Here is a 26112-nt window from a genome sequence, read left to right as displayed (position 1 = left end):
TCATCATTGGAAAATCAAATACTGTAAGTAAACTAATCCGAAAAGTCCAAAATAGGGTGTCTACAAGAAGATGGCGGTCTACATAGAGGCGGCCAAGATTTGCTGGACACCTTCGAAAGGTATACATTGAGCAGATAAATTCGGGACAGAATGCCCATGCTGATTTTTTGGCTTGGTTAGTCATAGCTATCCCTACCGAGTTTAAGAGAAAAGTGGTAGTTGACTATCTTGTCGAGCCGAGCATCGGCAAGGACATGAGCTTGGTCTTAGACGTAAACCAAGGCCCAAGGTGGATGGACCCATTTGGGGAGTACCTATGTGATGGGACACTCCCAGTGGACAAAAACGAGGCTCATAAGATAAAGACGAAGACTTCACGGTTCTGGTTGTCCCCAGATGGAAAGTTGTACAGAAAAGTTGTACAGAAAGTCCTTCACTGGCCCCAAATTGCTTTGCGCGCACCCTGAGATGGTGCAAAAATTTCTCCACGAGATCCACGAGAGAACATGTGGAAGCCATGCTGGGGGGCGGTCCATTGCCCATTGAGCAATCAACCAAGGGTACTGGTGGCCCCATATGCAAGAATATGCTAAGATGTACGTAAAAATCTACGAAAAGTATTAGAAATTCTCACCAATGATCCGAACACCATCCGAGGGCCTAGTGTCGCTCACGAGCCCTTGGCCATTTGCTCAATGGGGATTGGACATCGTGGGTCCACTCCCCAAAGCTTTTGGGAACAGGAAATTCATGTTGGTTGTCACAGACTATTTCACGAAGTGAGGGGGTGTTTGGGAGCTTACTTTTTAGCTTTTCATTTTCAGCTTTTTGGCTTTTTCACTTTTTGAATTATAGTCAAAATGTGTTTTGAATATGATAGGAGTGTTTGAGAGATATGTGTAGAATGTATTTTGGAACAGTAGTAGTGTTTGGGAGATATATGATCAAAATGAGTTATGAGTTGATTTTATACCATTTTGTCCTTGATTATTTATTGTCGTATTAAAAGGTGTATAAATAATGTTATTTATTTATTTATATATTTTTTGGGGAATGTAATTTTTTGGCCTGGACTGTCGAATTCATCGATGGCGTGGACGGCATCCTCAGGTTCACAAGCTATTTGGGGAATAATGTTCTCTCTCCCTTGTTCTCTCTGTGTCGTGGAAGTAATGGAAGTAATTACCTAACTCAATGAGGGTTTTTTAGTAATTTACCCAAAATGCAAAAATCCCAGAAGCCAAAAAGGACCTCCAGGCCTCATTCTCACTTTTTGCTTCCTTTGTCAAAATCCGGGAATGGGTTTTGTAAAATGGGTTTTGAGAATAGAGTAGCCAAACAACCAAAATGCAATAATAGGAATGGAAAAATGAAAACATGCACCTCCCAAACACCCCCTGAATAGAGGTGGAACCATTGGCCAAAATCACAGAACTGATGGTGGAGAAGTCCTCTGATTTGACAGTGCTGACTTTTTCCTAGAGAAAGAAAGTGGTGAACACTGATTTTGAGAAATAAGAACATCCTTCCTAAGAAAGTGACCTCACCCAATCCTTTTAGGGAAAGTCATCTACGGTCTACCGCAGAAACACAAGGGATTACTGCCTTTGTCTCTTCTGTCCTCCTGCTCCTTCTCTTACCCCTCCCGAATCACTCAACTTTTCCCCCTTTCTAATCGTCAACTAATCACATCTCTCCAGCTCACACGATATTCCACGTAAGCTACCCCTAAGTAGAAACTGAACCTACAGTCTTCCCGGGGGTTTTCCCTGGCATTTGCAGTAGATGCCCCGACTGCCAGTGTCGGGAATACTATACGGCGTTTTATAAACATGACCCGGCGTTTAATAAACACAGGTAAAAGTTTGCCGGGGTTTGTGTAAACGCTGGGGTAAGTTATTTTGTAAATAAAAAATAAAAAATTCCTTGATAGTATCATAGCTTATTCCGCTATCAAAAATAAGTTCAGGTTTTATTTGCCCCGCTTGCTGAAGCAAGCAAGCTGTCTATTCCTTTCCAACTACTAGAACACAATGGCTGCTGGAATTGACTTTTTCCTACACACGTTTATCACAATCACCAACTAGAATTGAAGAATACAAAGTTTTGTCCTTGTTTAATTTTTTTTTTTTTTTTGCATATTTTAATTTTTTGTGGATTATTACTTCGTCATAATGAGATGAATTCAAAAGGTAAAAAAAAAATTTGATCGAAATCCAATTTTTATTGAATAAAATTAAAAAAATAAACCAATAAGCCAATTTTTTTCTTCTTTATTCAAAACAGTTTGGGTTTCGATCTTAATTATATACTTTTAAGATTGCTCTCACGGCACAATAATCAACAAACAGATCGACGCAAAACTGGAAAAAAAAAAAAAAAAGCAGAATAATTTTGAATAAGGAAAAACAAAAAATAAGCCGCCACCTTCCGCGCGTTTTAGCCACTTTGCTTATGTAGATTTGATTTCCATTAAGATTAGATTTGTATCCTTCTCAGCGGATGACATGGCAACAGAATTATTCCCTCGCCAAACCGAAAATGATATATCCACTAGAAATCACGCGGATATAAAACTTAAACAACAATTAACCGACAATTTATTCATTCCCGTTGCCGTTGAGCTACAATAATCCAGTGCACAAGAGTGCAAAATTGGGTCACAACGGATAATAAATGGCGAACAAGAAGAAGAAGGATGAGGAGGAGGAGGATAAGGAGGACAGGATGGCAACTGTTCATGGGTCTCTGTTAAAGCGTTTACTTAACTAATTAATTAACAGTGGATCGAAGAATCAACATCAACTTAACCCCCACATTTGACATTCCTCATTCCTGTGTGTCTTCTTCCCTATATATATCACTGTTCAAATGACGGTAAGACACACAACAGAACAGAACAGAACTACAGTGAACACTAATTACAATATGGCCGCTCCCATTTCCTTCTGTTTACGATTCCTCTGCTTCGCCCTCGCAATCATCGGAACATGTGCCCAGGGGGGCTGGTGGGAAGTCATCGTGCAAGACGCTGGCATCGCCACCATGCACGCCGCCGTCACCAAGTGGAACACCGTCGTCCTCCTCGATCGGACTGACACCGGCGCGTCCAATTTATCGCTCCCGGCCGGCGCCCCATGCCGCAACGACCCAAACGACCTGGCTTTAACGACCGACTGCTCCGCCCACTCCGCTCTCCTCGACCTCAAAACCAACGCAATCCGTCCCCTCACGATCCAAACCGACACGTGGTGCTCCTCGGGCCAATTCCTCCCTGACGGCACCCTCCTCCAATCCGGCGGCTGGAACGACGGCAACACCAAGTTCCGAACATTCACCCCTTGCATAGATACTTCCTTCTGCGATTGGGTTGAGCTTCAAAACCCCACGTTGTCCCAAGGGCGTTGGTACGCCACGAATCAGATACTCCCCGATGGTACTATCATTATAGTCGGGGGGATCGGCGACAACAGCGTGGAGTATTACCCACCGAGAGGCAACGGCGCGGTCAATTTCCCGTTCCTCGGCAATGTGGCAAACAATGAAGGGGATAACCTGTATCCCTACGTTCACCTTCTCCCCAGCGGAAATCTGTTTATATTTGCTGACACTCAAGCCGTTCTATACGATTACAATGCAGACGTGATTGTAACAACTTATCCTCAGCTGCAGGGGGGCCCACGTAACTACCCGTCCGCAGGATCCTCTGTCATGCTGGCATTGAAAGACAACTACTCCACAGCCACGATCATCATTTGCGGTGGGGCCCAGTACGACGCCTACCAGAATAATAATGTGAATCTACCGGCCCAAGGGACTTGCGGGCGCATTGTGGCGACTGATCCCAACCCTGCTTGGGAGATGGATACCATGCCGTTTGTTCGGAACATGGGCGAAATGGTGATGCTACCAACAGGAGAAGTAATAATCATCAACGGGGCTCAAGCAGGGTCGCAAGGGTTCGGATTAGCAACTAACCCGGCTTTGAACCCTGTTCTATACCAACCCGACAAAAATTTAGGCTCCCGCTTTACGACCCTAAACCCCACTACAATCGCTAGAATGTACCACTCGACCGCAAATTTGTTGCCCGACGGGAGAATTTTGGTTGCCGGAAGTAACACGCATTGGGCATACACGTGGGTTCAGCCTTTCCCCACGGAGCTAAGAATCGAGGCGTTTTCGCCAGATTATTTATCGGCAGACAACTCGAATTTGAGACCGGTGGTGGCGAAGGCACCAAAGTCGGTGCAATACGGGAAGCTTTACAATGTGTACATAACGGTGCCGTCACCGTTGACGGGGACAGTGGAGGTGAATTTTGCAAGTGCGCCTTATTCTACACACTCGTTTTCACAGGGGCAGAGATTGGTAAAGATGAACATCCCTCGCCCTATCGTGTTGGAAGCTAATGGACAATACAGGATTGTGTTTCAGGCGCCGCCCAATGGGATTGTGGCACCGCCAGGATATTATATGATGTTTGTGGTTAACCAGGGAGTGCCGAGCGTCGCTCGTTGGGTCCCTATCGTCATCTCCTAATTTCCAAATGTTGGTTTCCATTTGTTTTTCTTTTAAATATTTATGTCTTTTTTTTTCATAATGTTTTCAAAAACTTGTTCTGTAAGTGTTAATGAAACACATTTGTTGTTAAAATTTGGTTTCACTCATGTATCCGCACACATATAAGAAAAAGTGTACTCGTCCAATTCTTTTAGTTTCGCTGTTATTTGATTGATTACTGTGCCATGGATTTTTCTAAAATTCAAATTAACACTTGTGTAATTTAATGGCATGTCAAAGTTTCTGACCATTAAATTAATTAGTTGGCGATGCATTTTTGGCCAGCATATGTCGTCCCTCCCCCTCTCTCTCTCTCCCCTGTTCTGGAACTCATTTCCACTTGCAAATACGAAGGTATGACTTCTTGGGTCGCCGGCTTGGGAGCTTGATCACTAGGGGGCTAGGAAAGAAAATGACTGCTCAATGACAAAGAAGAGTGTATTTTTAGCTTTATTCTGTTAACGATTTAGTCTCGTTTCTGTTCGGATTTAGTGCGGTGATTTATTGGTCATGTGCTTGGTATTAGTTTTATTTTTTGCGAACCTGATCTCGCTAGCCAAATTTGAAATAGGGCTGCACATACTGTGCTCTGATTGCCATCTCAAATGGTTTGTCCGGTCAGTGAACGCCATTTGCCCACATGGGATTCTTCTCTGTTTTGTAAGCTTTCTCCTCACAATTAAATACAACTGCTCACTTTTGTCAACATTAAAAAAACGCCCTTTGCGGCAATGGATGGGGGGAAAAAACGGGTAGTAACGCCCTTTGCTGCAATGGATAAAAAAAATATATGTCTTATTCCAATAATGTAATTAAATTACTTATTCATGAACCACTGAAAAGGTAAGAAGTTAGATTTGATCTGGATACCTAATATTCAAATTGTGTTGAGAAAGAAAATAAGAGACAGAGTAAAACGGAATAGTGTAAGAGAAATTGGTACTTAACATAATTTGCTCATACTTATTGTTTGTTAAGCGTATTATTAATTTACGAGGAGGATATTTCTTTACTCGGTTTGTTTTGTGCGCAGATGATGTGGTTGGATATAGATAGTTGGATGTCGAGTTTAACAAGCGAATTTATATTTTTTGTAAGTTCAAGAGGAGTATCATGAAAAGGGAGATATAGCACGGATGGGTAGAAATTGTCAGTAATTTTTCTTTTTTTTAACAACAAAAAAGCGACATAATATTAAACCAACCAAAAGAGTACAACAGTGACATGAAATACAAGATACAACGACAAAAAGAACGGCATCGCAAGGATAAATTAGCATCCCAATGAAGTTAGCTCTAACTATCAACAATCATATGCTGCTCACCGCCCCGGAGCAAAACAGGAAAACTAACTAAAGGTTGAGCAATCAACCAGGCAAACTAAAAGAAAGGAAACAAATAGTGGTAGAACAGAGAAAGAATGCAAGAGATTGTCAGTATTACATTCCCCTCCGGGAGATAAATAATTATGGGGGACAACAGAGATCTAAGATCCCAGAAAAGAAAAAAGGGAGAGATCAAATACCCTTCTTAGGGTGGATTTGGTTTAAAGGTCAAATAATAACTTATTTTTTGTCTTTATTCAAAAAACAATCGCATTTGTTAGTTTTGCATCAAACTTTTGACTTATTAATTCGTTTCGGCGAGAGGAATCGGAAAAGTATAAAATTTTGATTGAAGCTCATAATTTTTTTTAAAAAGAAAAAAATAAGTAAAATAAAAAGTTGTCTTTTTTACTTATTTTTTTCTTTATTCAAAAAATTATGAGTTTCGATCAAAAAATTTTACTAATAAATCACAAAAGTTTGACACAAAATAAACAAATGCAAAGTAAAAAAATTCAAATAAAGACAAAAAAATAAGTTACTTAATAATGACAATGACGGAAGGACTAATCTAAAGCCCAAGAGATGTCATAAATTCTCAAACACACGTTTAATTAGAATACAACTTCAGCCACCAAAACAGTTCGATGCATGTGTACGTACAACTTTAAAACACAGTTTTACGTTCTGAAGCGCTCGATGCACATGGATAATCAATGTTTTCTTTTACTCCCAAGAAACAGGCCATCATATATCAACATGTCTCTTGATCTTAACATCTGGTCAACTAATAATAATTCTGATAAATAAATATAAATAGGATTATTCTAACATCCGTCCAAAGAGTGCAGGATAATAGGTAAAAGGTGCATTGATATCCGATAATTTTTTATTTTTTTTGTAATTAATCCATTTTATAAAGCAAACCAACTGTAAACCACGGGAAAGACCTAGCATTACAAAAAAGAGAACCAGACACAACCTAACAACCACCTATATGCCTAGAAAAAAATACAAAATAAAGCAACAAAACTTTACATTTGATCAAAAAATCTAGAGCTAAGACACCATGTCCTAGCTACCAAACGAGTAGCATCACAAGGCTTCACACCACGCCACGAACACAAGCAAGCTCTAATCTCTTCAATGATCAGAGTACTCAGACTCAAAGTAGAGGCCCCTTGCCCCCTGAAAAATCCTCTTGTTCCTCTCTCTCCAAATCCAGTAAATGGAGGCAGCCAAAGAAAATTTGTACATTGTGCATAAACATGAATTGCCAGCTCTATGATTGACAGCCCAAGCCATCTCATCAGCAAGAGTAGCACTCTGTCTAAATATATTGTTTCTTTTTAAGAGTGTATCCCATACTGCACTAGAATATGCACAAGCAAAAAAAATAAGTGTTCATGTGATTCGTTTTCAACCTGACAAAGCACACATCTTTGATCACTAACCACTCCCCAGCTATAAAGTCTATCTTTAGTGGAAAGTCTGCCCAGAAACACCGGCCACTCAATAAAAGTCCAATTTGGCACATGGTGTGAGAACCAAACACACTTAGCCCATGGGACCAAAGGGAAAACTTGCCTCATTCATTGCCATGCTGATTTTGAACTATATACTCCAGATTTACACAAAGTCCATCGCACACAGTCAGGTACAGAGACGTTAGGGATTAAAGAGGGAACAAAATTTGATACAATCACCAAATCTTTTGCAAAGAGGACCCAAATTATGCCAGTTGTCAACCCAAAAATATGTAGACTTACCATCACCAATAATGTCTTTGATCCAAGGTTGAATCTCATCCCTAAGTTTGAGAAGTTTTCTAACAGTCCAAGAAGCCTCTTGAGGAATTTTTACCCTCCATACACTATGATTCCTTAAAATAAACATGTGAATCCATTTAATCCATAGAGTATCTGCCTTCATGCAAATAGCCCACAAATGATGCATCATAGAAGCCTTATTCCAAGTTTTCAGCATACGAAGGCCCAACCCACCTTCCTCTTTAAGGACGCACACTGCATGCCATGCCACCTTTGCACCAGAGTGCTTTAAATCAGGAACAAACCATAAGAAGGATCGTAATAGCTGTACAATGTCATTCAGCACCCGTTGAGGCAAAATAAAAATAGAAGACCAGTAGATTTGAATGCTAAATAGAACTGATTGTATGAGTTGGAGCCGACCACCATAGGTAAGGATTTTATTGGACCAATATTGTATTCTGACCAAAGTCTTTTCCTTCAGCTGAGCACAATGATGAGCACTGAGCCTCGTAGAGATCAAAGGAACTCCTAGATATTTTACTAGGAGAGAGCCTTCAGGGATAGGAAGGACTAGTCGCAAAGCCTCTTTGTAAGCTGCCTCCACCCCAGCAAAGAATATAGTGCTTTTTTGCATGTTTGGCTGAAGCGCAGGGAAGTGGTAAAAGTCTGACAAAGAGTCAGCAATCAATCGAAAAGAAACCACATCAGCCCCACAGAGAACAAATGAGTCATCAGCAAAAATGAGATGGGTGATATTGAGACTTCTACACTTATTATGGAAGATAAAACCCTCATTTTGTCGAACTTTGTATTGCAAAAGACCAGTGAAACCTTCCATAACCAACAGAAACAAATAGGAGGAGAGAGGATCTCCCTGTCTAAGGCCTCGCTTCCCAGGGAAAAAACCTTATAGCTCACCATTAATGACAATTGAAAACATAGGGGACGTAATGCAAGCCTCTACCCAAAGAATGAATTGATTAGAAAACTTCATAACTCTCATCATATCCAAGACAAAATTCCAATCGACTGAGTCGTATGCTTTCATGAGGTCCATCTTAATAGCGCATCTAGGTTGGCCATTGTCCTTATGATAGTTCTTTACAAGCTCTTGCATTAGCAATATATCATCCATCATCGATCTACCTTTTATGAATGCTGACTGAAAGAGGCTAACAATGAGAGGGAGAATAGCTTGTAACCTGTTTGCCAAAACTTTTGTAGCACATTTGTAAACCACATTGCAACACACAATGGGACGAAAGTCCTTAATGGATGAAGGAGAAGCCATCTTGAGAGCCAAAGTTATAGCCGTGCAATTCCATTGTCTTGGCATGATTCCAGTGTCAATGAAAAGTTGAATAGCTTGCAACACATCCTCCCCCACAATGTATATTATCCTTCGCCTAGCGGGTGGAGGTTAGCAAAACCGATATAAATATATGTGTACATATATAACTACATCTACTATTAAAAAAATTGAACGGTTCAATAAAAAATTGTTCAAATCAAGTCCTTTCTGGTCATATTTTTTGCCAATTTCTGGCTGGAACACTTAAGGACACATTGAACGGTTCAGATAATTGAAATTTGATCGGGAAAGGGGAGGTTCGCAACTTAACAAGTTAAGGAATCTCTCGTTAGAAGCTTGGTGTATATATGTAAATTAAAGTAGAGATTTTCCTCTACACGTTTATCACAATCACCAACTAGAAATTGAAAAATTAAGAAGAACAAAAGAGAGAGATTGTGATTAAAGAAGTTGTTTCCGTTTATATTATTATATATTTGGTTTCAAGCGGCAATCATCCACTCGAACAGAATTGTTCCATTCCCAGGCCAAACCCGAAAATCATACACTAGAAATTAATTACGCGGAAAAAATAATTTAAACAAACAACAATCAACCCGCTAATCATTCCCGTACGTTGAGTTCAGGTAGAAATTAATAGAATCCAGTGGGTGGGGGAGGTGGATAATTAGCTCTTAATTTGAATATTACAATCAAGAACAACGCAGACGATTAGAAAAACCATGAAGAAGAAGAAGAAGATGAGAAGAAGAAGAAGAAGAACAAGGACATAGAGATCGAACAGCTGGAAGGCAACTGTTTATGGGAGGGACTCTGTCAAAGCGTTGGATATACAAATAATTTTTCCCAACTCAACGATCGTCCGAATAAACGCTCCACGGAATAGTGAACGATATATCAACATTTGACATTCCTGTCTCTAGCTGCTTCCCTATATACTATATATATCACAGTTCAAACAACGGTAGACACAATACACAACGGAACGGTGAACACACTCTCTTGCTAATTAGTTTCACTATGGCCGCTCCCATTTCCTTGTGTCTGCAAATCCTCTGCTTCGCCCTCGCCATCATTGGAACGCGTGCCCAGGGGGGCTCGTGGGAAGTCATTGTGCAAGACGCCGGCATCGCCGCCATGCACGCCGCCGTCACCCGGTGGAACACCGTCGTCCTCCTCGACCGGACCGACACCGGCGCGTCCAATTTATCGCTCCCGGCCGGTGCCCCGTGCCGCAACGACTCGAACGACCTGGCCTTGACGTACGATTGCTCCGCCCACTCCGCTCTCCTCGACATCGGATCCAACACGATCCGTCCCCTCACGATCGAAACCGACACGTGGTGCTCCTCGGGCCAATTCCTCCCGGACGGCACCCTACTCCAATCCGGTGGATGGAACGACGGCTCCTACAAGTTCCGAATGTTCACCCCTTGCATAAACACTTCCTCCTGCGATTGGGTTGAGCTTCAAAACATCAATTTGTCCGTGTGGCGTTGGTATGCAACGAATCAGATACTCCCCGACGGTACTATCATAATAGTCGGGGGCGTTGGCGGCAACAACTTAGAGTATTACCCACCGACAGGCAACGGCGCGGTCAATTTCCCGTTCCTCGGCAATGTGGCAGACAACGAAGGGGATAACCTATATCCATACGTTCACCTTCTCCCCAATGGAAATCTGTTTATATTTGCAAACAATCAATCTGTGCTATACAATTACGCTACAAACGTGATTGTAACAACTTATCCTCAGCTGCAGGGTGGCCCACGCAACTACCCTTCCGCAGGATCCTCTGTCATGCTCGCATTGGACGGGAACTATTCCACAGCCACAATCGTCATTTGTGGTGGGGCCCAGTACGACGCCTACAATAATGAGACTGTGAATCTACCAGGCAAAGGGAGTTGCGGGCGGATCGTGGCTACGGATCCCAACCCTGCTTGGGAGATGGATACCATGCCGCTTGTTCGGATCATGGGGGAAATGGTGATGCTACCAACGGGAGACGTATTAATCATTAACGGGGCTCAAACGGGGTCGCAAGGGTTCGGATTGGCAAATAACTCGTGCTTGAACCCGGTTCGATACCAACCCAACCAACCTTTGGGCTCCCGCTTTACGATCCTAAACCCCAGTACAATTGCTAGAATGTACCACTCGACCGCAAATTTATTGCCCGACGGAAGAATTTTGCTTGCCGGAAGTAACACTCATTGGGCGTACACGTGGGTTCAGCCTTTCCCGACGGAGTTGAGAATTGATGCGTTCTCACCAGATTATTTGTCAGCAGCCAACTCGAATTTGAGTCCGGTGGTGGTGAAGGCGCCAAAGATGGTGCAATACGGGAATAGTACTTACAATGTGTATGTAACAGTGCCGTCAAACTCGACGGGGACTTGGGAGGTGAATTTTGCAAGTGCCCCTTACTCTACGCATTCGTTTTCACAGGGGCAGAGATTGGTAAAAATGAATATCGCCCGCCCTGTTTCGAAAGCTAATGGACAGTACAGGATTGTGTTTCAGGCGCCGCCCAATGGGATGGTGGCGCCACCAGGGTATTATATGTTGTTTGTGGTTAACCAAGGAGTGCCGAGTGTTGCTGTTTGGGTCCAAATCGTCATCTCCTAATTTTCCTTATTCTTTTGAATAATTTACGTCGTTTGTTTCATAATGTTTTCAAGAACTTTTTTGAAAGTGTTTATCAGCCACATTTGTTGATAAGATTTGGTTTCACTCATGTATCCACAAAAAAGATAAGGAAAAATGTACTTGTCCAATTCTTTTAGTTTCGTTGCTAGTTGATTGATTATTGTACCATGGACTTCTCTAAAAATCAAACACTTATGTATTCAAAAGAAATGTTAGTATTTGAAGAAATGGCCTTCTAAGATATGGTATGTATCTATATAAAAAGTTGAGCACTATTTTAAGTATTTGTTAACTTCAATATATATTGGTCCTGTGCGCTTAGGCCTTTGGGTATTCTAGGTTGTTTCTTAGGCTTGGCTTTAGCCTTTGTGGTGTGGGCTACGTCTCTATGGATGTTCTCAGTTAGTTTCTTACCAATCGAGAGTTTGGGTCTTGGACTAAGCATATGATTATTCTTTGAATATGATGCTGTCTCTTTGTTCTTAGAGGACTTTCTAATAATTTCAAAGATTAATGAAATTTTTTTACCTTTTAAAAAAAAAATTATCATCCTAGAATTTGTTTGAATCATTAAGTTGCTATCCTCAAATTTGAAAAACCGAATTCGAAGCCCAACTCTCTCTCTCTCTCTCTCTCTCTCTCTCTCTCTCTCTCTCTCTCTCTCTCTCTCTCTCTCTCTCTCTCTCTCTCTCTCTCTCTCTCTCTCTCTCTCTCTCTCTCTCTCTCTCTATCTCTATTTTACTTGCCGGCCGGTTTGCAGATATGATAAACTTAACGGACTTATTGATCGTACTTACTGACAATTTTGCCAAACAGGATAAATTCAATATCCACACATGATAAACATTACAAAAATATTAATGACATTTTTACTAACATGATAATTTTGTAATATACGCACATTTCGACAAACATTGTATATTTGTTACATATGAACATTCCAACAAACAAGATAAATTTTAAAACCTAGAGTATCCAAAACATGATAAAGAGGTTAATAAAAATAGGTTACAAAGACGATAATCTACCATGAATTGTAATGAAATATAAATTTAATTATCATAAGAGCCATTTGTTATCTTAAATCATAAAATTGTTACTTTTTAATGATAACTTTTGTAAAATTTATTTATCGTCACTTTGACATCCAAAAAGCCAAATACAACCCAGAGGCAACTGTAATATCTTGAAAAGTCATCAAAGGCAACTGTAATACCTTGTATAATTATTTATTTTTTGGTGGCATTCTTGATATTAATAGATAAATTATTGTTTATATAGTTAGTGATTTCTTGAGGTAGTATAGTGTTAGGATTTCTGGCCATCATAACACCATCATATATTCACACATCTTACACATCTTATTCTTCTTATTTGGAGCAAATACATCCTTATGTCTTATTAAGGACGGGTTTTTTTATTTTTTATTGAGTTCTCTTGGAGCGATACTCTGCGCCAATCACAACACACCAGGCGTAATTTCATCCTCAAATTTACCAACACAAATATGAGACCCACAGTATTTACCAATCACAACACATGTGGAGTACCACATGTCCCCATGCACGTTCCTAATTTTATCTTGTGCTTCACACTAATTTATGATGGAAAAAGAGTACGATGTATAATACATAACGGTACTGCAGTGACACCATGTAACACATTATAAATGCATTTACAAAGGTTGTAATTGTGGACTAAAACCCCCTAAAGCCAAAGAGGAACAAGAGCACTAATCCAGACCGTATTGGGAAGGTCATTACTTCATTTAATCTCCGAGAGAAACTTTTTCACGGATCTTCCATAAACATGCTCAATCTTGCGCGTCCATTTCGGCTTTGGACGGTCCAGATTTCAATAAATTTTTTCCAGGGAAGAGAGTTCTTCCCCAGAAAAATTTCATTAATATCAGGGCTGTCCAAAATCGAAACGGACGGACGGCCGAGATCGCACTCCGTAGAAACTTATTTCGGAGGCCTGTGAATAAGTTTTTCCCCATGTTACTTGAATGGAGCTATTAATTGTTGAAGGTTGTCTAAAAGCGGTTTTATACGGCAGAGCCAGTAAAACTTACAAAGATACGAGACAGCAGTGGAGGTATATATGGTACACGCAATCGAGGGTAACTTGATCCCATTCACTTTGATTTCCCATAAGGGTATTTAATTGATAGTTTGTACCTAAATTGCCGCCCCAACTTACTTCAAACGCATAAAAATTCCAATAGTTGTCTTCTTTTCGAAAGTTAATAATATTAGGAATGAGACTATCATGCACATATTCACCTTACAATTATCCTTTTAGTTTAATTTTTCTTTCGACTGGCTAATAAAAAAAAACTCGCTAAATTTTGACCTTGCTGACTAAAAAATATGGCTCTGCCCCTATACAAGATACTCCTTCTATGCCAAATTACTTGCCCTTTTTAAAAACAATGTTTTTAATTTGCACGTAAAAAATAATGTAAAAGCAATAATTTTTTCCCAAATTTTTTACACTAATTTATAAGATCTCATTAAGAAGAAACAATTGGTGTAAATTATTTTTCAAAAGAATTCTCATAAACAGATTGCTATTTTTCATGTTCAAAATGCATGATTTTTCAAAAGAAGGCAACCAATTTAGGATGGAGAGGGAATATAAAGATAGCGATTGAAGTTGTTGTTACCATTATTAAAGAAAAAATTTAGGAGAATCACCTCTGTACTATCCATTGAATTAATAAGTTGTTGTTACCAGAAAAAAGTTGTTTCCATTATTAAAGCAATTTCTATAATTAAGTTGTTGTTTCCATTAAACTACTTAATTAAGCTATTCCCCTTGAAATTCCTATCTTCACTGATCTTCTCAGCGGATGACAACAGTATAATTCCCTGGGCAAACCAACATTCATTCCCTCGAAATTCACAGGGCAAAAAAAAAATTGAAGAACAATCAACCAACAATCATTCCCACATCAGTGGAACCCATCGATCAGCGGGTCCGGCTCCGAGATAAAGCCGAAAATGCGATCGGTTTAGGTTTCGGAAAATTCCAAATTTTAGAAGCTCCTCTTATTTTGATACAATTTATAATGGTCTAGCAAAAAAGGCTCAACATTAAATTTTCGCTTTGGGCCCTAAAAAATTCCGTCGGTCACCAATAGGTGGGTACGCTATGTTTGTCTAAAATTGTAAGATATGTTTATCTAAAGTTTGAGATTATGGTTGTAATAACCATACTTGTTTGAAATAATAAAATTAGGTGGGAAACTCATTGACTATTTCGAGAGTATCCAAAAACGGAGGACAACAACAACAACAATAAAAACTCAAACGACCAAAAAAATCATGGCGAATAAAGACGTGGAGGGCAGAATGGCGGCCGTTGGTTTTCTTTCAGTTGACCTTTGCAAAAATTCGCCTACTCCCTTTTAATCTGTTGGGCAACTACTACTTCATAATTTTTCACAACTCAACAGAACAGTGAAGGGTCGACATCAACTTAACCCCCACATTTGACGCGCGCTCTCTCTCTCTCTCTCTCTCTCTCTCATCTCTAAATATACGTCTCACATTCTCACTATATAGATATCTCAGTAATAAGGGCAGACACACACAACTGAACAGTGAACACTCTCTCTCGCTTTCACTATGGCCTCTTCCATTTTCTTCTCTCTACAATTCCTGTGCTTCGCCCTCACAATCATCGGAACACGTGCCCAGGGGGGCACGTGGGAAGTCATTGTGCAAAACGCTGGCATTGCCGCCATGCACGCCGCCGTCACCCGGTACAATACCGTCGTCCTCCTCGATCGGACAGACATCGGCGCGTCCAATTTATCGCTCCCAGTCATTAACGGCGTCCAACAATGCCGCAACGACTCAAAGGACCTGACTTTAAAGACCGATTGCTCCGCCCACTCCGCTCTCCTTGACCTCAAAACCAACGAAATCCGTCCCCTCACGATCCAAACCGACACGTGGTGCTCCTCGGGCCAATTCCTTCCTGACGGCACCCTCCTCCAATCCGGCGGCTTCAACGACGGCAACACCAAGTTCCGAACATTCACCCCCTGCGAAGACACTTCCTCTTGCGATTGGGTTGAGCTTCAAAACATCTTGTTGTCCCAAGGGCGTTGGTACGCCACGAATCAAATACTTCCCGACGGTTCTATCATAATAGTCGGGGGTATCGACGCCAACAGCGTGGAGTATTACCCACCGAGAATCGGCGGCGCGGTTAATTTCTCGTTCCTCAGCAATGTGTCAGATAACGAAGGGGATAACCTGTATCCATTCGTTCACCTTCTCCCAAATGGAAATCTGTTTATATTTGCTGATAAACAATCCGTGCTATACGATTACATTAATAATGTGATTATAAAAAATTTACCTCTGATAGGGGGAGGACCGCGTAACTATCCGTCCGCAGGATCCTCTGTCATGCTAGCATTGGAAGGTAACTATTCTACGGCCACGATTGTCATATGTGGTGGGGCTCAATACGACGCCTACAAACGTTACAAAGTGACGAGACTGGCCCAAGGAAACTGTGGGCGGATTGTGGCAACTGATCCCAACCCTGCTTGGGAGATGGAGGACATGCCGTTTGTTCGGAACATGGGGGATATGGTGATGTTGCCAACAGGAGACGTAACAATCATCAACGGGGCTCAAGAGGGGTCCCAAGGGTTCGGATTGGCAAATAATCCTTGTTTGAACCCAGTTCTATACCAACCCGACGAACCTGCGGGCTCCCGCTTTACGATCCTAAATCCCACTACAATCCCCAGAGTGTACCACTCGACCGCAAATTTATTGCCCGACGGAAGAATTTTACTCGCCGGAAGTAACACGCATGCGGTGTACACGTGGGTTCAACCTTTCCCCACGGAGCTGAAAATCGAGGCATTTTCGCCGGATTATTTATCAGCAAACAAATCGAATTTGAGACCGGTGATAGCGAAGGCCCCACAGTCAGTGCAATATGGGTCAACGCTTTACAATGTGTATGTAACGGTGCCATCAAACACAACGGGAAATTGGGAGGTAAATTTTGCAAGTGCGCCTTACACTACGCATTCGTATTCACAGGGGCAGAGATTGGTAAAGATGAATATCGCCGGCCCTGTTTCGGAATCTAATGGAGAGTACAGTATTGTGTTTCAGGCTCCGCCCAGTGCGGAGGTGGCGCCGCCAGGGTATTATATGATGTTTGTGGTTAACCAGAGAGTGCCGAGTGTCGCTGTTTGGGTCTCTATCTCCTAATTTTCGAATGATGGGATTCATTTACTTTTCTTACAGTATATATTTATGTCATCTGTTCCATAATGCGTTCAATACCTTGTTCTGAAAGTGTTTATAAAACTCAATTGCTGTTAAGATTTGGTTTCACTCATGTACCCGCAAAAGAATAATGAAAAGTGTTACCGTTCCAATTCTTTCAGTTCCATTGCTAGTTGATTGATTACATACCACAGACTTTTCTAAAAAATCTACCTCCTCTGTATTCAAAGAAAATGCTAATTTCAAGAATCATCATCATAAGATTTTATACATCTGTTCTACTCCACGGAACCTACAAGTTAATAGACTCAAGTTGGCATTTTAGAGGTGAGTCCTAAATAGACTCAAATCTAAATTTAGCAAGAAGCCAAATATGGAAACACCGATTGGGACAAAACCCACTCATGTTGGCCAAAAATTCCGCAATTTACTATTGCATTACCGAAAATCCCATCCCCACTCCACCACCACCTGATCATCACCGCCACCATCATCACTTCACCACCCCCACCGTCATCACTTCACCACCCCCACACCCTTCGTCCCTCAAAGATAGTTCTCTACGAAAAGGCGTGTAATTTTTAGATAAAAATGAAAGTACTTTTGTGCATAATTTGGTGTCCAAAACTTTATAATGATTGGAAGTACTATATTTCTTGATTCGGAGATTTTTTTTTTTTTTTGATTTCTTGATTCTTGATTCGGAGATTGTACTTCTTTCCGGAGTGGACAATCTTTACAGAACGGAAGTGATGTATTTTCTATCCTATATCGCTCATCTAAGCTACACAAGCTTGGTTTTAATTTGAAACCCTCAAATAAATCTGACAAAGTTACTCAAACAAGATAGCACAATCATTGTAGAAAGCTACAACAAACCGATAGATTATGGTCGGGCAGGCCATATAAGCTAACAAAATGTTCCTCCGCCCTAGCCTCACCAGGCCTCTACCAAAACTTCGCGGTGGGATCTCAACAAAAAAATTATAATTCAGACTTAAAAGACAAATGACTAAGTAAGGGTTTCAATAGACAAATGGCTAAGTAAGGATTCAAGTCCATATACAATCCTTTAAAGTTTAAACAGCAGCAGTTGAAGAGAGATCGACAAAGGCCTCTCAACATGTTTTTTAGATGAATCCATGCAAACATCCCCGAAGTAGGACATCAAGAATACGATTTTGCACTTCTCGACAAATCTAATCTGTTTCATTTCATTTCGAATAGAAAATTAAAAATTTCCAATTTTCCGTTACCTACTGTTTTGGACTAATCAATATGAAATTCAATTCTCAATCGACAATATTCAATGCGATCTGATAGTGCCCTCGATTGCAAGTCTGAAGTGGGAGTCCTCTTTCTTTCAGGTTCTTCCCCCGTGCACAAAGAAATAGAGAAGAAATCCAACCTTTACTTGAAAACAAAAATATTTTCAAGAATTTGGTTTCGTAGGTGTTTACCCCCGATTCAATCGGGAACATTTAAAATTGCAAAAAATCTTTTTCCAAAGAACCAAAACATAACCAAAGGGCCCACAAAAAGAGACCCGGCCATTAAACCACTACAATGACAAAGCATGCCACCTCCCCCTCTCACACCTCAAAGGACCAAAAATTCTCAAAAACAATGATAAAGCCAAAAGACACAATCCTCTCACCCTGTCACAGAGACCCTTCCACTCGGATTCTAAATAGATTACCCTCTTAGGCAACCCTCCCACCCTGACCAAAACGCACCCACGAAGAAACTCGCATACCATCCCAGTACGAATAGTACCTTTGCAACAATGAATAAAAAATAAAAATAATAAAAAACTGTGATTTTTTATTCCTAAAATTCCTAAGAGACGAGAGGCAATTCTCCATCAACTTGACTATGTCGTTTAGATCGAGTGATTGATGTATTTCATATCGTTGATAAGGAAGCAATTAATCTAACGATTTTAAAATATGAAAAGTCATTGAGGGCAACTGTAATATCTTGTCTATTTGTATTTTTTTTTTTTTTGGTGGTATTCTTGATATTAATAAATAAATTATTGTTGGTTTCCTGAGGTAGCATGGTATTAGTACTTTTGGCCATAATAATACCATCATATATTTAAATGTCTCATTCTTGTTTGGAGCAAATACATCCTTATGTCTTATTCCAGAGGGATTATTGAGTGCACTTGAAGCAATACTATGCACCAACCACAACACACCAAGTGTAATTTCATCCGCAAATTTAATTTACCAAAACAAAAATTATGGGACCCACTGTATTTACAAATTAATCACAACATATTTGGAGTACGTACCACATGTCTTTCGTCCAAAAGCTTAGAATAATTTCTCCTCATTCAATACCTCTTAGGCACCCCACATATTTGGAGTACGTACCACTGTATTTACAAATAAATCACAACATATTCGGTAATTTATCTTGTGCTCCACACTAATTTATGATGAAAAAAGAGTACAACATATTAATACATAACGATACTGCAGTGACTCCATGTAGCACATTATAAATGCAGTTACAAAGATTGTACTTGTAGACTAACGCCCTAAAGCCAAAGGGGAACAAGAACACTAATCCAGATCATATTGGGAAAGCTCATTACTTCATTTAATCCCCATGTCACCCGGTTCAATAACGTCGTCCTCCTCGATCGGACTGACATCGGCGCGTCCAATTTATCACTTCCGGTCGTTAACGGCGTCCAACAATGCAACAACGACCAAAAGGACCTGGCTTTAACGACCGATTGCTCCACCCACTCCGCTCTCCTCGACCTCAAAACCAACAAAATCTGTCCCCTCACGATCCAAACCGACACGTGGTGCTCCCCAGGCCAAGTCCTCCCTGACGGCACCCTCCTCCAATCCGTCGGCTTCAACGACGCCAACACCAAGTTCCGAACATTCACCCCCTGCAAAGACACTTCCTCTTGCGATTCGGTTGACCTTCAAAACATCTCGTTGTCCCAAGGGCGTTGGTATGCCACGAATTAGATACTCCCCGACGGTTCTATCATAATAGTCGAGGGTATCGGTGCCAACAGCGTGGAGTATTACCCACCGAGAATCGGCGGCACGGTTAATTTCTCGTTCCTCAGCAATGTGTCAGATAACGAAGGGGATTACCTGTATCCATTCGTTCACCTTCTCCCAAACGGAAATCTGTTTATATTTGCTGATAATCAATCCGTGCTATACGATTACGTTAATAATGTGATTATAAAAAATTTACCTCTGGTGGGGGAGGACCGCGTAACTACCCATCCGCAGGATCCTCTGCCATGCTAGCATTGGAAGGTAACTATTCTATGGCCACGATCGTCATATGTGGTGGGGCTCAATATGACGCCTACCTTGGTCACAAATTGACGATACCTGCCCAAGGGAATTGCGGGCAGATCGTGGCAACTGATCCCAACTCTGCATGGGAGATGGAGGACATGCCGCTTGTTTGGAACATGGGGGAGATGGTGTTGTTACCAACAGGAGACGTAATAATCATCAACGGGGCTCAAAAGGGGCCCCAAGGGTACATATTGGCAAATAATCCTTTTTTGAACCCAGTTCTATACCAACCCGACGAACCTGCGGGCTCCCACTTTACGATCCTAAACCCCACTACAATCCCCAAAGTGTACCACTCGACCGCAAATTTATTGCCCGACGGAAGAATTTTGATCGCTGAAAGTAACATGCATGAGGTATACACGTGGGTTCAGCCTTTCCCCACGGAGCCGAGAATCAAGGCATTTTCGCCGGATTATTTATCAGCAAACAACTCGAATTTGAGGCCGGTGGTGGTGAAGAAGCCAAAGACAATGCAGTATGGGAAAGCTTACAATGTGTATGTAATGGTGTCGTCACTGCTGACGGGGACAGTAGAGGTGAATTTTGCAAGTGCACCTTACTCTACACATTCGTATTCGCAGGGGCAGAGATTGGTAAAGTTGGTTGCACCCGTGTCTTCAACGGTAATGGACGCTGCAGGATTGTATTTAAGGCACCGCCCAATGGGATGGTAGCACCGCCAGAGTATTATATGATGTTTGTGGTTAACTGACCTCGTCATTTCGTGTCAAAAATATATTTATAAAATCTTAGAATTAACTACTACTCCGTAGAATAATGGTCAAGACCGAGTATCGTTCCGACAGAGACAGTATGGCTCAGTTACGACAAATTCAATTAATTTTTAGATTAGTTCGGGCAAGGAAGTTTGGTTGTTTGACTTTGGAGAGTTTATTAAACTAAGAGAAATAATTAATTGGAAAGTTTGTAACAATTGGAGAGAAAATCGAGGGTTCGAATCCACCTCGACCGCATAACTCCAACATGCATAGGCGATATTAATTATTCGAATCAAAAGGGATTATTATTAGGGCTTGCAAACCCTAGCAATAATCATCTAGAAAATAATTGAGTTGTTAAAAGATATAGATTATCCCATAGCACGAACTGTCTCAAAAGTACGATCTAGCCACCTTACGGCATGGCCCGTCTTACGAGTATAATCTATCTCACAACTCCAATCACAACAGATGAAAACCATTGTATAACTCATATTTGAAAGCATGCATACAAATACTCAATAGATTAAAACCATCAAAATCATTCCATTCAATTAAAACGGATAGGATTCTTAGTTATACAATCGATCTAAATAATAAACCTAAAATCCATACATAAAATAGAGTTACTTGGTGCGAGGTTTCATCTTCCCCCTAAACAAGGGGGTTTAACCGGCCATGGAGAAGAAAGATGTGATCGAGATTGAAGAAGACATGGAAGACATGAACAAATCTCCCTATCACGCCTCTTTCTGTCGTCTCTGGAAAAGTAAAAGTAACCTAAGTATTAAACTAAAGCCTTCCTTTTATAGTCTCGGCCCAAAACAAATAAGACTTAAAAACGATTGAAACGTAAAATTGACGTGCTGTTGCCCACTGGTTCGGACCAGCAATTCCATTGGCCGGACCAGAAAAACAGTTTGTTCATATCGTGCTCCATCTTTGGTCGTCCGTACCAACATAGCCTTGGTCCGGACCAGATTTCCAGGTTTCACCTTTTTGCTCCTCTTCTCGCCACGGATCCTTCTGGAACATCCTTAACTCACGATTATTACTCCAAATCCTTTCCGAATGCTCCGTAAGCCTTGAAACACTACAAACCAATTAAATCTCGTTAAATAACATTAGATAGGACCAACAAAGCCTAAGTTAGTGGGAATAAACGGGTGCTTTTCAGCACCTATCATTAACCAAGGAGTGCCGAGTGTTGCTCAATGGGTCCAATTGATCTCCTAATTTTCTAATGTTGGTTTTTATTTATTTTTTTATTTAATTTATTTCACCTGTTCCATAATGTTTTCAAGAACTTGTTCTGGAAAGTGTTTATAAAACGCATTTGTTGTTAAGATTTGGTTTCACTCATGTATCGGCAAAAGGATAATGAAAAGTGGTACGTACAGTTCCAAGTCTTTTAGTTCCGTTGCTAGTTGATTAATTACATACCACGGGCTTTTCTAAAAAATCTCGCTCCTTTGTATTCAAAAAAACAGTGAATAATTCAAGAATTGGCGTAAGATTTTATACATATGTTCTACTCCATAGAACGTACTACAAGTTAATAGACTCGAGCGTTGGAGGTAAGTCCTAAATAGCTAGACTCAAATCACCTGAACTACAAATTAAGTGCAGTCGAGCTAAGATCACGGAGAAGCCATATTCATTGAGTACGCTAGCTTATTAGGCCCATGTGCATCAGGATATGGAATTAGAAAAAATATGCTACAGTAAAAGCCTTAATGTGCAAACCAGTAAAAATGTTCCCTTATTCGCTCATCAGGGGCTAAATATTTAGCTGTCCAATGAACAAAGGGAAAATTCCAGTCCAGTCTGGAATTCTTCAGGGTCGCAATCAAATATAGGTTCGATCAAGATTTATTTCACCAGAGTACCAAAGGCAACCGTGACATCATTATGACCATAAAGTCCCAAGGTATGAAACCCCAGAAAAAGGCTGGCCCAACTCAAATGGGATATGATAGCTTCTCAAGCGGCTTGCAGAATGCGCAGTTATCAAAACCAAAATAAGGGGGTGTACCCTTTATTACGGTCACCGGCATTACTTCGATGGAACAACCGCCTCTTACGTTGGTGGATCGAAGAACTCCCCGCTTTATCTTTTTATTTGGTGTACCTGCAGCTTGAGGGAAAAACTGTTGGAGAGATTAGGGATTTAGTGGATATTGATTTTGTACGTTGTAGAAATTTCTCTGTCTCACTTTGATCAATATCAACAATTTGAATTGGAGACTTAGGAGTTAGCCTAATAGTGCAGCCTCACAGGTGCTATAAACTCCTTTGAGTCAGTTTAGACAAAACTTTGCTCTCGTTTTAAGTTCGATCCCCACAAGTAGGCTGTGAAATTGGTTTTCTGTAACGACCCGGATTTTTTTTGCCCTTTTTTTTACAAATTTATAATGTTAAATTCTTAATTCAATAACTAATTAGATTGAATTATTAATTATACATTATTATGTGTATAATTGATATTATTTTCACACTTATATAAGATATATATTTATACTTTCGATATATAAGTATCCATACTCATCTCTTATCCTATCTTACCAAAATTCTATCAAAACCAATCTTCCACTCCCCTTCAAACTCTCCCTAAACTATATCTCTCTCTCCTTCCGCATTCCACCACCTCCATACTTATCCCCAAATCCCCACTTCTCTCTCACAATACAACACTCCTAGTCCATTACATAAACAGAAACAAGAAAAGAGGGATCACACCCTTTCAATTTTCGTCCATATCACGTTCCTCTGTTCACGGCCTGTTTCTTCCTAGTTGCTGTCGTTTTTAGGCCTAAATTTCTTCACGAATGTTGTAGAGGGCGTCGAGAGCTTCGATTTCGACCCAAGAATCACCCAAAATGGTGAAGGATTAATAGAGTTATTGCTGTCCAAAGATCAGTAAAATTCTCGGATTTCTGTTTCCAGACAGCAAACAGGACTTATGAAAACCCCCACTTTTCTCCTAGTTCGAATGGTTTTCGGGCTTCGACTTCTTCACAAAAGTTGTAGGGCGTTTCAAGATATTCGCGTTAGACACAAGAATTGTCCAAAACGGCAGAGGTTTGGTCAAGTTATTCCAGTCCAAAGTTGCTGCTAGAATACCGATCTTTCGCCGCCAAACGAAAACCCACCGGACTTCACCGAATCGTTTTGTCCGGATTAAAGGTAGATTAATCCTTCTCCTACTTCTCCCTAAGTATATGTACTCTTTACATGAGGATTTTTAACAAGTTTCAATTACTAAAATCGAACCCACGAATCGAAATCATATAGTCCAACGTTTTTCCCCTGTTTTTCGAAAACTCACCGTTCCTGGACGTATTGTTTTTGAAAATTAACACTAAAAATACAGTTAACCCCTTTACGCTATTGAATGTATTGTTTTGGTCCAAAATTTAATGATACGTTATTTACAAATTGCAGTTTTAAACCCGAGATGGTTAACTATACAGTTTCGACCCACTGTTATATTATCACTAATATGGTAATCTAACTTCAAAAATCGACTAATAAAAGCATAGACGTAATACTTGAATAAAATTATTATTTTTTTTTATAAAAGTTTCTTGTATAGTTATTAACTTTTTATCATATAAGACTAAGGGCAACGGCCCGTTGATAAAAAGTTACGTGATTGCCTCGCTTGTTCTTTGTTTATTTCAATTATTATTTTGGTAATATGCATATTGCTCAAACTCTTACTTGATATGCTAGATTGGACCCTAGAGATAATGGGTGGTATGCGAATAGAATTCACCTAGACGATACTAGGTAATTGATGAATTAGAAAGTTTTATTTTTAGATTGCCTGCAGGCGTGATTTTGAGATATAATGAGATTTGTGATGAGATTGAAACTGGCGAGTGTCCAATGATGAATTGATAAACTGGAGTGTGTCCAGTGATGATTGTGAAGTGATTTGTGAAGTGGTGTATAAGATAGGCCAACCCTAGTTGTGGTTCAGGCATGAAAAACTTTTCCCTTGTTGTAGTTATTGGGTTGCACACTCGGTATATAACTTAGGTGTATCTGCGACAGCAAAGGGAAGTAATCTCATAGGACCGATCATGGCTAGCGGTTGGGGGAGGAAAGATCTCGTTGAGAAATCTTAGATTTCACATTAGGTTAATGGATAGTAATAACTAGTTTATATGGAAAATCTCTGTTTTACTTGTCGCATCCTTATTATCCGATTACTTGTTAGCTGTAAAGTAAAAGGGGTAGTTGGGTTGGATTATTCTACTGGGTGATTTATCACTCACGGATACGTCTGTATCCTGGCAAATCGTTTGCTTCGGCGATCAATTTGCCAGTGGGCGCAGGATTCAATGAAGGGGATTCAATGATGATGCAGTTCGACACGAAAAGAATATCAGGAACGGAGATCGAGTATGCTCGGGATTCGTATTAAGCTTAGAGTAAACTCTGAAGTTAATGTATTTTGAATCAGTAAATTTTCTTGAAATTGTATTAGCTAAACTTTAATTTAGAAAATTTTATTTATTTAGCAAATTTTCTTAAGAAAATTATTTTATTTTACTCCCGAAAAATCGGAGCGTTACAAATGGTATCAGAGCCTAGGTTCAACACTCGGCCTTGGGTAGATTGGGTAGATCACATTCTAAGAGCGTAAATCCGAATAGCTAAACGTTTACTGTATCTATTACTTCCCTAAACTACAATATATCTTACCTAATTATATCATATAAATATTTTATTTACCTGTCGCAATTCAAACTCTGAGAAGTGACGAAATCGACGTTGACTTTGATCAGAAGGAAGCGACAGAGGAGCCGTTTCCCTTTTATCATCTGTTGGTTGATCAAACGAGACGAAGAATCCCAGTACGAAGAAAGCAAAGAGACAAATCTTGACAATGGAGGATAAGGTACTGTCGAAAGAGGCTACTCAATAAATAGAGTACATGTCGAAAAAGAATTTCCTTTCTCTAGGCGGATAATGATCGAAAGTAGGATAGGATCAGTGTGAGAATGTTGTTGCACGCACTTCCTTTTGAGAACCAAATATTTAAAAACCTCATGACCCTAAACCTAACCTCGTAGAGCAGTAATTACAAGATTGGCATAAAGGGTCATGAACAATATCATTCTCTATGGTCACTTTGTCAA

General features: G+C 40.3%; 3 protein-coding genes and 1 pseudogene across 3 annotated transcripts; all 4 read left to right on the top strand.

Moving 5' to 3' along the window:
• The first annotated feature begins 2887 nt into the window (after positions 1–2887).
• On the top strand, positions 2888–4774 carry LOC131326465 (aldehyde oxidase GLOX-like). The gene has a single exon (XM_058359255.1). The coding sequence runs from the start codon at positions 2929–2931 to the stop codon at positions 4540–4542; it is 1614 nt and encodes a 537-aa protein (XP_058215238.1). The 5' UTR covers positions 2888–2928; the 3' UTR covers positions 4543–4774.
• Positions 4775–9936: 5162 nt separating this feature from the next.
• Positions 9937–11799, top strand: LOC131326466 (aldehyde oxidase GLOX-like). Its single transcript, XM_058359256.1, has one exon. It carries the CDS (start codon positions 9992–9994, stop codon positions 11603–11605), a length of 1614 nt encoding a protein of 537 aa, XP_058215239.1. The 5' UTR covers positions 9937–9991; the 3' UTR covers positions 11606–11799.
• A 3406-nt stretch (positions 11800–15205) lies between these two features.
• LOC131326464 (aldehyde oxidase GLOX-like) lies at positions 15206–16875 on the top strand. Its single transcript, XM_058359254.1, has one exon. It carries the CDS (start codon positions 15259–15261, stop codon positions 16873–16875), a length of 1617 nt encoding a protein of 538 aa, XP_058215237.1. The 5' UTR covers positions 15206–15258.
• A 422-nt stretch (positions 16876–17297) lies between these two features.
• On the top strand, positions 17298–20955 carry LOC131327894 (aldehyde oxidase GLOX-like; annotated as a pseudogene).
• Positions 20956–26112: the final 5157 nt, after the last annotated feature.

This window comes from Rhododendron vialii, chromosome 5a (assembly GCF_030253575.1).
Source record: "Rhododendron vialii isolate Sample 1 chromosome 5a, ASM3025357v1".
Classification (NCBI taxonomy): domain Eukaryota; kingdom Viridiplantae; phylum Streptophyta; class Magnoliopsida; order Ericales; family Ericaceae; genus Rhododendron; species Rhododendron vialii.
This window is presented reverse-complemented; position numbering and strand designations above follow the sequence as displayed.